At 41.2% G+C, this 15,676-nt stretch overlaps 2 protein-coding genes across 2 annotated transcripts; both read right to left on the bottom strand.

The window, feature by feature from the left end:
• Window positions 1–4,556: 4,556 nt before the first annotated feature.
• On the bottom strand, window positions 4,557–5,495 carry LOC101540757 (olfactory receptor-like protein OLF4). The gene has a single exon (XM_004615074.3). It carries the CDS (start codon window positions 5,493–5,495, stop codon window positions 4,557–4,559), a length of 939 nt encoding a protein of 312 aa, XP_004615131.3.
• Window positions 5,496–10,058: 4,563 nt separating this feature from the next.
• Window positions 10,059–10,898, bottom strand: LOC101540496 (olfactory receptor 7A17-like). Its single transcript, XM_055124738.1, has 2 exons — window positions 10,544–10,898; window positions 10,059–10,258 (listed from the first exon to the last, which is right to left on the bottom strand). The coding sequence occupies exons 1-2, from the start codon at window positions 10,896–10,898 to the stop codon at window positions 10,059–10,061; spliced, it is 555 nt and encodes a 184-aa protein (XP_054980713.1).
• Window positions 10,899–15,676: the final 4,778 nt, after the last annotated feature.

Raw genomic sequence — 15,676 nt, 5'->3', positions numbered from 1 at the left:
TACTCCTCTAAAAAATAAAATAGAAAGTCCTCAATTCACTGCAGAATGCATAGCTGGTAGGAAATTTCTACTCATTATAAAGATCAATGGATTCAGACCCTGCTTTCGAGGAAAGAACCTAACTCTACTTTCCTTTACTAATTTTTATGCTATTAACACAATTTAATTTCCTCCATTATACCACAAACTGCTGATGCAATAAGTAATCCCATTTTGGTCATCTGAAACTGTCAGCACTGTCAGCACTGTCATCCCGTTGTTCATCAATTTGCTTGAACAGGCACCAGTAACGTCTCCATTGTGAGACTTGTTACTGTTTTTGGCATATCGAATATGCCAAGGGTAGCTTGCCAGGCTCTCCTGTGCAAGTGTGTTACTCTCAGTAGCTTGCTGGGCTCTCTGAGAGGGATGGAGGAATCAAACACGGGTCAGCTGCGTGCAAGGCAAATGTCCTACCCGTTGTGCTATTGCTCCAGTCCAGGTCAGGTAATCCTAAACAATACATCTATTCACTCATCCACGACTTACCACAGTGAACTCTGGTGCTTGCACTAGCCTGGACAGATGTGATTCCAGACAAGACAGCAGGAAGGAAGGAAACCTCCGTCCCCTCAACAGACTCCGGGACTCCAAAGTATCCACCATGTCCTGGCTGCTCCAGATTGAACAAGCTGAGCAGATATTTTCAGCTACCATTGCTCATTAGGCTCGTTGCCATCTAGTTATCAGGACTGCTAGCTCCTGATTTCCCTGTGGGTCAATGCTCTGGACAAATGGAAATTTTCCTACTGATTCTGCGTTTCCAAGAGAACAAACAAGGAGTTAAGGAAAACAGATTTTCATCACTACTTCCTATGAACTCTCCTCTCTTCGAGGGATGGGAAAAATGACCTCCCAGCTTATTATCCTGGACACGAGTTTGGGCATCTTCTAAATATGAGGTGGACTCTTAAATTATTGACATTTTCAAGAATAAGTTGTGTTGGGGTCACAGTCCCTAATTTTCAGAAGGTAAAAATCACGTTCCTTTGATAGAGAATTGTGGGGTCTTCAGGGCTTGCTTCCAGATTCATTTGTTAGATAATTAGAAATTTCCCCATGTATTATAAGTACACAGATATTATTATGACATCATCATAAGACCTTTGTCTTGACATGACATGTAACAGAGTATAAATTGTGTGTGTTTGCCCAAGTATAGTGTGGTTGGGGGACCCGTTCGGGATGGGAGATGCATGCCAAAAGCAGACTATAGATTGAACATAATGGCCACTCAAAACCCCCATTGCAAACCACAACACCCAAAAGGAGAGAGAGAACAAAAGGGAATGCCCTGCCACAGAGGCAGGGTGGGGTGGGGGGGATGGGATTGGGGGGTGGGAGGGATACTGGAATCATTGGTGGTGAAGAATGGGCACTGGTGGAGGGATGAGTTCTCGAACATTGCGTGATGGAAACATAAGCATGAAAATATGTAAATCTGTAACTGTACCCTCACGGTGATTCACTAATAAAAAATTTAAAAAAATTTAAAAATAAATTGTATGTGTTTGAAAATGTTGAACGCGATTCGGTGGTCGTGAGCTGCTTCCCCACCCGGACCTGCAGCCATCACTGCTGTAGGACCCATACAGGAGGGAACAGGGCTGCCAAGCTGGCTGGTGACCAGGCGCCACGTACTCTGTCTGCGTTCAAGACTTAGACTCCTCTCTCATTTCAGTCTCCTGCTTTCCCCGTGCGAGTCTCACTCTTCCCTCTCACAGCCTCAGTCATCAACACAATCCAGTCTCACTCTGCCGCCCTCCCCAGCATCAGTTAAGAGCCCACCCTCCAAGGCTGGGGTGAAATAGCACAATCCACAAGTGTAAAGCCCTTCCCTGGGGCTTCTTCCAAGACAAAGACAAGGCTCTCATCTTGCTAGGAGATCCACTCCAGGGCAAAATACCATCTAAGGCCATATTTTTCCTTCCTTTTGTCCCTAGCCATTTAAGAAGTCATCTGAAACTTACTTCTTAATGATATTAGTCATTTTTATGGACACAGTAAGAGATATATGAAGCTTCAAGGATGGCTCTTCTGGGGACATCAGCAAGGACAGAGGAGAAATGACAAATCAGCGTCATTCCATAAAAAATGATCTATTTACACTGAAGCAGGCAGCCAGGAAGTGGGCCTCAAAAAAGTAAATTTCAGTTGGATTTTATTAAAAGGTTTTTCTTCGGTTTCTGGGCCACACCTGGCAGTGCTCAGGGCTTACTCCTGGTTCTGTACTCAGAGATCACTCCTGACAGGCTTGGGAGGATCTTTGTCGTGGTAGGGATGGAGCCCAGGTTAGCTATGTGCAAGGCAAACATTTAACACGCTGTACTATCTCTCCAGGTGAATTAAAAAAAGTTAAAACCGTCATAAATGATTTGACAATCCTTCCTGATATGCTTTTAAAAGGATCTCAAATTGAGTATCTTGGATAAAAAACATATAGGACAAATTTTAGAGAAGTAAGTGGGGCACATGCCAACATATGTTGGTATGATAACATATGTTATCATATGGTATGATAACACATATCATATGATAACATATGTTATCATTCTGGCTATGCCTCTCTGGGGAGCTGATCCTCACAGATGCCTAGCCTGTGTGCCTGCGACAATGAGGTGTTCCCTTTTCTCCTCATCTCTGGGGGGTGGGGATGGTGGGGCTATCTATGCTCTCAAGTTCACTCCAAGAGCGAAGATGAAGGGATGGAACGATAGTACAGTGGGGAGGGCATTTGCCTTGCTCATGGCCAACTGGGGTTCAATCCCCGGCACCTAAATGGTCTCCTGAGCACTAGGAGTGATTCCTGAATGCAGAGTCAGGAGTAATCTCTGAGCATCACCAGGTGTGACCCAAAAAGAAAAATAAAATGAATGAAGGTGAAGCAAACAAACTTAATCAGGAAACTTCTGAGTATTGATAGCATTAAAGGTCCTTCTACATTGTCCACCATTTCTCTGGCTCCCAATCATGCTTCATCACATGCTAAACACTGGCACTGTAAAATTGTCAACATTTTTACAAACCTACCTGTTTTCTATCATCTAGCTAGCCATCCAGCCTATCACTGTCTCTCCCTATCTATCCAAATTATCTATCACCTATCTATCTGTACATAGAGAACATTTATTTCTATAGATAGTGACATAGAGAAATCCATCTCTGTCTCTCTACATCACATATACTTACTTATTAATAGCACGGTTGCACTGTTGTCCTGTTGTTCATCGATTTGCTCGAGCAAGCATCAGTAACGTCTCCATTGTGATACTTGTTACTGTTTTTGGCACATCGAATATGCCACAGGTAGCTTGACTCTGCCGTGCGGGCGGGATACTCTCAGTAGCGTGCTGGGCTTTCTGAGAGGGACAGTGGAATCAAACCCCGGGTCAGTCGAGTGCAAGGCAAACACCCTACCCACTATGCTATCACTCCAGATCATTTACTTATTAATATTGATATGTATAAAACATTCATGTTTTAATTTGAGTTTGCATCCCAATGATTTTCTTTATAAATTATATTATTTAAATAAATAAGTAACGATATTTATTAATTTTATGAACACATTTGGTACTTTTAAATTTCTTATACTTTTGTAGTCTTATGCAAATATGTACTCAGTATAATACATGAACATGTATTTTATATTTTATACAGTATATAATTATGTATACCATATAAATGTATATCTTTCGATAAATACATGTAAAGCAGATATGATAGAGGCAATAATTATGGATTTTGTAAATTTTAATGATCACAAAGTATCAATATCCCTCCATTTTAGATTGTCTTCAAACCAAATGGCATATTTATCCAGAAAATACAATATACATAATCAGGAATAGTACTTAATTCAGCAACATAGAAATAAAGGTTAGACATTAAGGTGTGTCATATATTTTACTTTTACAAAAATCATATAAACTTATTGGTTGTTTACTTTTTCATGTGATTACTAAAGCACATCACAATTAATTTCTCAAACAGAAAATTTTTACTTGTTATGGCCTAAGGCCTTGGAAAAGATTACTCTTAAGAAATTCATCATATAAATAAAAGTTTATACACACATTAGGTCTTAGGTTAATTTTTTTGCAATTTAAATGAATATTTAATTGAAACAAGAATAACACCCAACAAGAGAGCAAATATCTTAATAAAGAGGTTCATATAAATTGCAATGAATAGTTGTAATAAAATCGTTTAATTTTAGAAACAAATGACCAGGAGCCCAGAAAAAGTATGGCAGTTTTGTTTTTTGAGGGTTTTTTTTTGGTTGTTGTTGTTATTTGCTTTCTGGGTCACACTCGGCAATGCACAGGGGCTACTCCTGGCTCTGCACCCAGGAATGACTCCTGGCGGTGCTCAGGGGGCCCTATGGGATGCTGGGAATCAAACCCGGGTCAGTCGAGAGCAAGGCAAATGCCCTACCTGCTGTACTATGGTTCCAGTCCCTGTCTTTTTTTAAATCTTATCCCTGAAATCAAGTAATGTTTTCAGCCATTAGACCATCATCCTCTTGCTGTGACTTTCCCTAAAAGAATTTTTATAGCCCTCTCTATGTCTTTGTTCCGGAGACTGTAGATGAAGGGGTTCAGCATGGGGGTGACCACTGTGTACATCACTGAGGCGATGACAATAGAGTGTGAACTGTGGGGGACAGCAGAGCTCAGGTACACGCTGATGGCTGAGCAATAAAACATGGAGACCACGGAGAGGTGAGATGTACACGTGGAAAATGCTTTATACTTCCCCCGAGCGGAGGAGAGTTTACGTACAGAAGAAACTATCTTAGTGTAAGAGTAAAAGATAGCAGCCAAGGGACCCCCTCCCAAAACCACAGTCACAACATACATTACCAAGTTATTCAGAAAGGTGTCAGAGCAAGCAAGTTGAACAACTAGATTGAGTTCACAGAAAAAGTGGGGGATCTCTAAGTTTGCACAGAAGGACAGTTGCAATGCCATTAAAATTTCTAACAAAGAATGCAGGGCACTGATAGCCCAGCAAACCGCAACCAACAGTCCACAGAGCCAGCAATTCATGATGACCGAGTAGTGCAGGGGGTGGCAGATGGCCACAAAGCGGTCATAGGCCATCGCGGTCAGGAGAAAATTGTCCAGGCCTGCAAAATGTGTGGAAAAGTAAATCTGGGAGATACATTTCCCATAGCTGATGGCCTTGCTGTGCGTCTGGATGTTCACCAGCATCTTGGGGATGGTGGTGGAGGTGAAGCAGATGTCCACGAAGGACAGGTTGGACAGGAAGAAGTACATGGGCGTGTGGAGGTGGGGGTCTGAGCTGATGGCCAGGATGATGAGCAGGTTCCCCAGCACGGTGACCAGGTACATGGACCCGAAAAGTCCAAATATAAGAGGCTGAAGTTCTGGTTCCTCGGAAATTCCCAGAAGAAGAAAATCTGGCACTCCTGTGAGGTTCCCTGGTTCCATGTTGATGAGGACTGGCAGGAGAGAGAAAAAATAGCATGAAATGTAACTAGTGGTCTCACACCACTGGCATCATCTACTGACTGGAATATCATTTGTATTCTATGGAGATATAATTAAAATTTGCACTTTAGTTGGGGTGCAAGAATTTTGTATAACCATCACTGTATCACTGTCATCCCGTTGCTCATCGATTTGCTTGAGCGGGCACCAGTCACGTCTCCATTGTGAGACTTGTTGTTACTGTTTTTGGCATATCAAATATGTCATGGGGAGCTTGCCAGGATCTGCCATGCAGGCAGGATACTCTTGGTATCTTACTGGGCTCTTTGAGAGGGGCAGAGGAATCAAACCTGGGTTGGGCATGTGCAATGCAAATGCCCTACCCGCTATTCTATTGATCCAGCTCATAAATTAATATTATCACTTTTTAAATTACTAGTCTATAGTAAAAAATTTAAACCTATAAAAATGACTGCAGACATTTACAGTAGAGAAAACTGTAATTATCCCAAAATACAGTCATTTACACGGGCAATAAAAAACTGCAGATGAAAGCTGCATAGCACATCTCGTGTCACTTATGAAAATTTTTTTTCATGTGAATGCACAGGGAGTGAAATTTAATGATTAGTGGATACTCCAGCACTACTACTGCTAAGGAACATTTCCAGGAAATTCACTGGCCTAGGTCTTTGTCTTCAATACAGAACCAGAATATATCACATCTCAAAAATAATAAGAAATTTCAAGAAGAAATGATTTCTTACTCCTGGATCTGTGCTCAGGAATCACTTCTGGGGAAATCAGGGGATCATATGGAATGCCAGGGATCAAACGATCAAATGCAAGTGGGTCCCAGGCAATGCCTGTATGTCTACCCATTATAGTATCTCTCTAGTCCAAAGAGCACTATATCAAAAGAAATTCTTTCTTTCCCCTGGAAACTCGACCACACCTCTACTTTCTACACCTTTCATTGTGTGTTCCTTGGATAGGTTTTTTAGACCTGAGAGAACTTTTTCCGTCTCCTTCCTCTTTCAGTGTGAATCCCCTCCTTATTCAACAACCCCCCCCCCCCGCATTGATGAACTTGATACTCTTCTTTTAAGCATTATTCATAAATCAATAATGGGCAGGTTTGCAAGCTAACAACCTTAACTGTCATGAGTTTCTAAGCTAGGCTGGAGACTGAGTTAAACATGTTTGATTCTTTCTGACTCTTTCCTGCAGGCTCCAATGGGTTGTTGGACTCACCTTGGTCGGAAGCCCAGGGAAGTTCTTGAGTTAAGTCAAATTCCACCAGGTTGATGATAGGGAAGGTCTACAAGGAAAGCTCTACCTCCATCTTCAGCTGGAGGAAATGAAACTTAAGTTCTTCATCCAAACGAAACAACCAGGTGCCTTGCAAGGAAGCACTGGTATTATTTACAGCTGCCCTGGTCTTATCATTAGATGGGTTTCCCCTGGTTACTCCAACCTTCATGCACCTGATTTCCCCACAGACACCAATGTAGAGGGGGAAGGTTTTGCTGGATATTCTCTTCCCAGTAGACCTGGCTGTAATCAAGTGAATCTATGTTTAATGTCTTACCTAGTGAGAGCTACCTTTTCCCAGACTTCTAATCTTCTAGTGCCACATCATAAACCTGACTTAAAGTATTCTCCAATATGTGGGCTGGAAGTAGATAAAAGACCAAACATGATGGCCTCTCATTTCTTCTATTGAAAACCATAATGTCCATAAGTAGAGAGAGTATAAGAGGGAAATTGTCCCGCCATAGAGGCAAGGGGAGGGGTGGGATGGGGCATGGTGGTGGGGGAGGGATACTGGGGACATGGGTAGTGGAAAATGTGCACTGGTGGAGGGATGCGTGTTCAATCATTATATGACTGAAACTCAAACATGAAAGCCTTGCAACTGTAGCTCACAGCAATTCAATAAATACATAAATTAATTAAAATAAAATGTTCTCCAAATACTTGTATTAGTAACCATCTGATTTATATAGCCTTTAAAACTCTTTCACAGTAGACAACTCTGAAATAATAATAGTAGTAATAATAATTAAGTTTGTGGAACAGCCAGTGATGCTCAGGGGTTACTCCCGGCTCTGCCCTCAGGGATTACTCCTCCTAATGGTTGGGGTACCATATGGGATTCCAGGGATCAAGTCTGGGTCAGCCATATCCAAGACAAACACCCTGTCCACTGTACTATCTCTCTAGCTCCTCTGAAATGATTTTTCAATAATTGTCACATGTATGGTTTGGAAATGCAGAGACAGCCATGGTGAACTCTCAATTAAAATATTATTATTAGTTTTGATTGACAATAATTGTTTCTTGTGGACATAACTTTAACACCCAACTCATCACCAGTGCACCCATCTCCCTCTCCCAAGGAGCCCAAGCAAACTCTTATTTTTGCCAGCATCGTCAAATGTTATTATGCTAGAAAACAGTTTGGCGACTGTTTCTGTCTATGAAAATGCATATTTTTCATAATTATGGAGGAAATTGAACACAGCACTCTTTCAGAGTCTTGTTAGTTGGTTGTAAAATAAGTCTCACTAAACTAATTCATGTGGATTAATTATGAAGTAAGTTATGAATTTGTGTATTTTATTTTACATACTAAATACCTGGTTTTTAAATTAGTCTTAAAACATGTGCTTTATAATATGGAAGATCCTCAAAAAAAGTAGAATAAAATTGCTATGTGACAAAGTGATTCCACTGCTTGGCTTATCCCCAAACACAAAACATTCATTCGAAAAGATCAGTGCCCCCGTAGGGTCACTGCAGCACTCAGTGCAAAAGGAAGTGGAGACATCCCAAACATCCCTCAGTGATTCATGGATAAAAAAGTTGTGACCTACATTTCCAACTGAATTCTATGCAGCCACAAGAGAAGATAAAAATTTTGGCTGGGAGAGATAGTACGGCAGGTAAAGTTTTTGTCTTCTCCTGTTGACCATAGTGTGACCCCTGGCACTACATATGGTCCCTCTACCCCACCAGGAGGGAGCCCTCAGCACAGTGCCTGTAGAAGGCCCTGAGCACCGCAGCCTGTGGCCAATCATCTGGAGAAAGGTAGAAAGAGAGAAAGAGAGAAAGAAGGAAAGAAAGGAAGAAAGATAGAAATTAAGAAGGAAATAAAGAAGGGAAGAAAGAGACAGAGAAAAGGGAAGAAAGAAAGAAAGAATGAAAGAAAGAAAGAAAGAAAGAAAGAAAGAGAAAAGGAAAGAAATAAGGAAAGAAAGGAAGGAAGGAACAAGAAAAGAAAGAGATAGAGGAAAGAAAGGGAAAGATGAGGCAGATTATTTCAGTGTGAATGGAACTGGAGAGCACCAAGTTATGAAAGTAAATCAGAGGGAGGACCATATACAAACTGGATTATTGCACTCATTTGTGTAAAATTAAGGAACAAAGGAGAGGAATGTCCAGTCTCAACAAACTTAATCCAATATCTGTAGTCTTGGATTAAAAGACTGATTACTGGTGGCCGGAGAGATAGCACAGTGGAGGTGGGAGTGGGATGGGAGGTATACTGGGGTTCTTGGTGGTTGAACATGTGCACTGGTGAAGGGATGGATGTTTGATCATTGTGGAATTGAGATTTAAGCCTGAAAGCTTTGTAACTTTGCACATGATAATTTAATAGAAAAAAAAAAGAATTTGTGGTCAGTCATGAATAAAATTGTGACTTTAGTTGGTGAAAAAAAAAAGTTTGTTTACTCAATAAACAATAATTTTGGAAGAAATGTTAGAGAATCTGTATAAATTTATACAATCAAATATATCCTACCCAAGATATACTGTCGCCTGATAAAGACAAAAATTAAGTCACTGAGATATGATGAGAGTGTTCATTTATGATTATAAACTTGGGTTGAGTCCTTGTTTTAAAATTACATAAGTGGAAAATTTTAGGTTTTCATGGGTAATTATACAACCTTTATTTGAAACAAAATAGACTTTATTGAAAGAATTTCCTTAGAAATATGTCTGGTAGAGAACAAAGGAAAATGTGTTCAATTTTGGACCCAGGTTTCCGCACCATAACTATTCTTAAAATAAAATTGAACAAAATAGGTGGTTGAGCTATGCCATCAGAAAAACGATTTTCAAGAAACCAATGTAGTTTGTGCTTTAAATGGAAATTCCCAAACAATTTAGATTCACGAGAAAACTTAAGAGAACATGAAATTAAATTGAGAGGAACTTTATGATCAGGGAGAAAAAATAACTTAACAAAAATCAATCATATTAATTGTCTAAATATGAAGACAGAAAAAATTTAGTTGCTGGACCTGAGAGATAGTATACAGGGTAAAGTACTTGCATATGTCTGACCCAGTGTATCTCTGGCACTGTATAAGACCCTGGATATCACCAGTAGTTATTCCTGAGCATCACTGTGTGTGTGGTCCACTACCCTCCCTTAATAAAAGTTTTTAATTAAATAAAGTAGCAAGTATATCATGGATCTCTGAAAAAATAGATTTACATTTTCTGTTCCTTGTTTCCTAAAATCAAGAAATTTCTTCAGTCTTAAGACAACTAAACTTTGGTGGTTTCTTTCTCAAAGAGAATTTTCAGGGCCATCTTAATGTCTTTGTTCCTCAGACTATAGATGAAGGGGTTCAGCATGGGGGTGACCACAGTGTAGATCACTGAAGCTATTGCAGTGGAGTGTGAGTTCTGGGTGCCGGCAGTGCTCATGTACACACCTATGCCAGTACAATAGAATAAGGCCACAACTGAGAGGTGAGACACACAGGTGGAAAAGGCTTTATACTTCCCCTGTGATGATGAGATCCTACGGATGGAGGAAACAATCTTAGTGTAAGAGTAAAGGATCCCAGCCAGGGGTCCGCCACCCAGAATTCCAGCTGAAAGACTCATGACCAAGATATTCAGAAAAGGATCATTACAGGCAAGTTGAATCACCTGTCTCAGTTCACAGAAAAAATGTTGGATTTCCCAGTGTGTACAGAAGGACAGACGTAAAGCCATTAAACTCTCTATCAAGGAATGCAGGGCACTAATGACCCAAGACACCAGAACCAGCAGCACACACAAGCGAGGGTTCATGAGGACCGTGTAGTGCAGGGGGTGACAAATGGCCACATAGCGGTCATAGGCCATCACAGTCAGGATACAGACATCCAATGTTACAAAATGTATGAAAAAATAAATCTGGGTGATGCATCCTTCATAGGTGATGGCCTTGCTGTGTGTCTGTAAATTCACTAGCATCTTGGGGACGGTGGTGGAGGTGAAGCAGATGTCTGTGAAGGACAGGTTGGACAGGAAGAAGTACATGGGCGTGTGGAGGTGGGGGTCTGAGCTGACGGCCAGGATGATGAGCAGGTTCCCCAGCACGGTGATCAGGTACATGGACAGGAAAAGCCCAAAGATGAGGGGCTGCAGTTCTGGTTCTTCTGAAAGTCCTAGAAGAAGGAATTCCTTGTTTTCTGAGAAGTTCCTGGATTTCATGTGGCAGAGAGAACTACAAGGTGAAAAAATATAGAATTTCTTTGATCCAGATGCAGGTAATGTACAGCATAATTTTTCCTAACTTTTTAATTGAATCACTGTGAGATAGACCCTTACAAAGCTGTTCATGATTGGATTTCAGTCATACAGTATTCAAACACCCATCCTTCCTCCAGTGCACATTTCCCAGCACCAGTTCCCCAGGTTCCCTCCCATCAACCCCCACCCTCTGCCTGCCTCTTTGGCAGGTGCTTTTCCTCTCTGTCTCTCTGTCTCTGTCTCTGTCTCTCTCTTTCTTTCTCTCTGACTCCTCTTCTCCCTTTGGTTTGCAATATTGATACTGAAAGGTTATCAAGAATATCCCTTACCTACTTTGAACCCTCAGATCCTGAATACAGACATATTTTCTACCCTCAAAACTTCAAAAATTATTTTTAAATACATTTACAAAATACTTTTATGACCAAAAATACCTGTCATCAACATTTTATGTGCACACCTTCTCTCTTCTTTGAAACTCTTGTCCCATATTTAGAGATAAATGCTCACTCACTTTCAAGATTTTTCAGGAGATTTTATATTCTACCATTTTTTGGAAATATTATGTAAAAAAACCGGAAATCTTATTGTAAACAAAAATTTTACCTGGAAGGCCTTACTGGCAATGTTGACTAGACCCTTGAGCCACATCTGGTGATATTCTACCTAATTGGGCAGCATGGGGTATGAGTTTTCAGGTCCAGTGGTGTTCGGGTCCTTCAGAGACACTTGGTGGCCCTCAGAGGACCCTGTATTGTCATGGATTCACCTCAAGACCTCTAGGATTTTAGCCCTTGGAGTTACCTCCCCAGCACTTGGTAATTACGAACTCAATACAAGCTGTTTGAAAACTGATTCAAATATTGATATTGAATGATGGATAATTGTTCTCACTATGGTGTAATGAACAAGAAATAAAATAAATAGAAGCGGTATCAAACAACTCAGGTGGTGAGGGATGCTCTCATGACACAGAGATTTTAGAAGAGAAAATATATTATGAGAACAATTTTTCCACCAATGCTATTTTGAGGGACCATGATTTGCAGCGTTGTTTGTCATAGTTCCAGGCATCCATAGTTCCATCACCAATCTCAACCCCAGTGTCACCTCACTGTCTCGGTGTCCCAGGCTCGCTTCAACCCCTCCACCAACCTGCCTCCTTCACAGGCACATTTTAAAGTTCCGTTCTTTAGTTTGGGTTCCACTGACCAATGTTTGTGGTATTGTTGTCTCCCTGGTTTAGATACATGAATGTACCTCACCTCTGTACCCCCCATGTGCCCAAGTCCTAGGACCTTTGTCCACATCTTATTACTTCCCCCTCCATTCCTCTCCTTCCCTGATCTCCTCATTTCTATAATCTGGGCCAATGTTTTACCCATCTTTGATATCCTTGCATCTCTTGTTCTTTTTTCTTCAGAGTACACAACAATGGACTGGAGCAATAGCACAGCGGTAGAGCATTTGCCTTGCATGTGACCGACCTGTGTTCAATTCCTCTGTCCCTCTTGGAAAGCCTGGCTAGCTACCAAGAGTGTCCTGCCTGCATGGCAGACCCTGGCAAGCTCTCTGGGGTATTTGATTTGCCAAAAACAGTAAAAACTAGTCTCATAATGGAGACATTACTGGTGCTGGCTCGAGCAAATCTATGAACAACAGGACCAGTTCTACACAATGGAAGGGGTGGGGACACGACAGCTCCAGTTTCTGAGGCCAGGCAGCTACTCCCCCAGGCCTTGCATTCCTTTTTTCTGCAATTCTTTACAAGTGCTTATAAAATACAAAAAATACCAGGTAACATTCGATCAGACATAACAAGGATTATATAGTGAAAACAGTCTGCAGAGAAATATGTTTGGGTGCAGTGAATCACTGAAGTACTCTGTACTGGAGCGATAGCCCAGCAAGGAGGGCGTTTGCCTTGCATGAGGCCGTGTCAGGTTCGGTTCCCAGCATCCCATAAGGTTCCCCGAGCACTACCAGGAATAATTCCTGAGTGCAGAGCCAGGATTAACCCCTGTCCAAAGCCGGGTCTGACCCAAAAGCAAAGAAAGAAAGAAAAAAACTCTGAGGAGGGTGCTTGAGAAAATGTGGGAAGAGAAAAAAACAGGTGTGAGAGTGAAGAGAGGAGTTTGTCAGAGAATGTGGATCTTAGAAGGTCTCCTTGCCACTGTTGTTTCTGTAATGAGTCCGAGAGAGGGTCTCAGAGACACCACATTCTGCCTACACGTCATCCAAATTTCTGAAAGGCATCACCTGAGTTGAATAAAATCCCCTCCCTAGTGTTATCTGTTGTTGATACATTTCTGATCTCTGTATGTGAGACACCCTGGAGGAAAGAGTTCAGGATCCCTGCTGGTTCTGAGCCTATAGGATTTGTGTGGACACTTGGGGAGATAGAGGATGAGAGAGGGAGGAGAAGGAGAGGGAAAGGAGAAGGAGGGGAAGGAGAAAGAAAAGCAGAAGGAGAAGAAGAAGGAGATTATGGAAGAGGAGGAGAAGGAGGAAGAGGAGGAGGAGAAGGGAGGAGAGGGGGAGTAGAAGGGGAAAAGAGATAGAAGAAAACTGCTGTAGAGAAAGGCAGGCTGGGGGAAGGGAGATGGTCCGAGGGAAACTAGGGACATTGATGGTGGGAAATGTACAGTGGTGAATGGACAGGTCAACATACTGTAATAGAAGACAATCACATGTAAATATTTTTGAAATCTAACAGTAAATGGATGTGGAATTAAGTGTTTAAACATATAACGGAATAACAAGTTAAATAATGAGCCTACATATCAATTTGGGCAAAAATCATCAATTGGAAGAACAAGAAATCAACACTTTGACACCAATAGTTCTGAAGAAAACTAAAATATTTAAATATTGATATGAGCTAGATTTATAGGTTTGGCAATGGGTCACTATCACTTTTTGCAGAACTTGGAAGAAATACGATGTGAGGAACAATTTGAAGGTCACCGTCACTGTCTCTGCTATCCCGTTGTTCACCAATTGCTTGAGCAGGAACCAGTAACGTCTTCATTTGTCCCTGTTGCATATTTGTGTAGGTAACTACAAATATTTACTATGCGGATGCTTTTTATTTCAGTTTCTTCCCTCTCAACATTATTGATATTGTGGCCCTGTAACTCTCCCCTTTGGTTCTTTTTTTGCCTTGGTGGGGGGGGGGGACTAAAATGTTGGTAGACAGAAATACTTGCATCCTTTCCTAATGTTGTAATCAAAAAGATTCTGAATAAACAAGTAACATTTGGATAACATTGGAACCCCTGTAAAGATTCACATTTTTTAACTTAATAGGAGACTGACACCCAAGGAGAGTAGACACAAGGGCCAGGAAGATTGCTTAATGGTTGGAAGTCTGCCTCAAGAGCTGGGGGAGGATACAGCTGGAATGGAGAAGGGATCACTAAGTCAATGTTGGTTGGAGAGATCATTCAGGATGGGAGATGTGGGCTGAAAGTAGATAAACGACCAAACGTGATGGCTGCTCAGTATTTATATTGCAAACCATAATACCCCAAAGTAGAGAGAGAGAGAGTATGGGGGAAATTGTCTGCCATAGAGGCAGGGGGAGGGTAAGGATTGGGGGGATACTGGGGAAATTGGTGGTGGACAATGTGCACTGGTAGACGGATAGTTATTTGATCACTTTATGACAAAACTCAAACACAAAAGCTTTATAACTGTATCTCACGGTGATTCAATTTAAAAAATTCTCATTTTTACTTAAACATCAAAAATGTGCTTTTGAATATGAAATACCAGCAAAGGTTTATGGGCTCAGTCATGCTAGAAAATACTATGTGCATATGTGGATATTCGAATGTAAAGAATTAGTGTCTATGCTTATTTATTAGTAGGTCATTCATAATAGACTGGAGAGGGTAGGGCATTTTACCTTGCACAGGCTAACACGGGTTCAATTCCTTCGTCCCTCTCGGAGAGCCCAGCAAGCAACCGAGAGTATCCTGTGTGCATGGCAGGGCCTGGCAAGCTACCCGTGGCATATTCGATATGACAAAAACAGTAACAAGTCTCACAGTGGAGACGTGAGTGGTGCCCACTTGAGCAAATCGATGAGAACAGGATGAAAGTGATACAGTGAATAAAATATAATAGAGAATAAGTTGATATTACATCAATTACAGAGATCAATTTCAAAGAAGGACTTCATCTATCTTTAGAAATAGATCCAAGAGCTCATGATTCACTGTAGATGCTCAGTAACTAATGGAATATTTCATTAGTCACCAAAGATCCTTGGCTTATCTTTTATATTTACAGGAGACCTTCAAACCTTTATTCCTTCCTCCAATTTTCTTTATGTAGATATCAATTATTGCCAATATTGACCCCTGTATTGCTTATTCAATACTCACTTATAGCTAGACATCATTAGCATTGCATAAAATGAGTAACCAAGCTGTTACTTGTAGCTGTTCATGAATGTCATCAGAATAACCTGGGAATATTCTTCTCCTTCCTTCTCTGTTACCTTCTCCTGCATAATCTATGTGACATATGGACTCACCTGGGTGGGATTTCTGAGAGGGACCCCTCTGGATGGAAGCACAAATCCTTCACTGGGTAGCTGACGGTGGAGACGAGAGCCCAGGCAAGAGAGAGGG

The sequence above is a fragment of the Sorex araneus genome, chromosome 2 (assembly GCF_027595985.1).
Source record: "Sorex araneus isolate mSorAra2 chromosome 2, mSorAra2.pri, whole genome shotgun sequence".
Classification (NCBI taxonomy): domain Eukaryota; kingdom Metazoa; phylum Chordata; class Mammalia; order Eulipotyphla; family Soricidae; genus Sorex; species Sorex araneus.
This window is presented reverse-complemented; position numbering and strand designations above follow the sequence as displayed.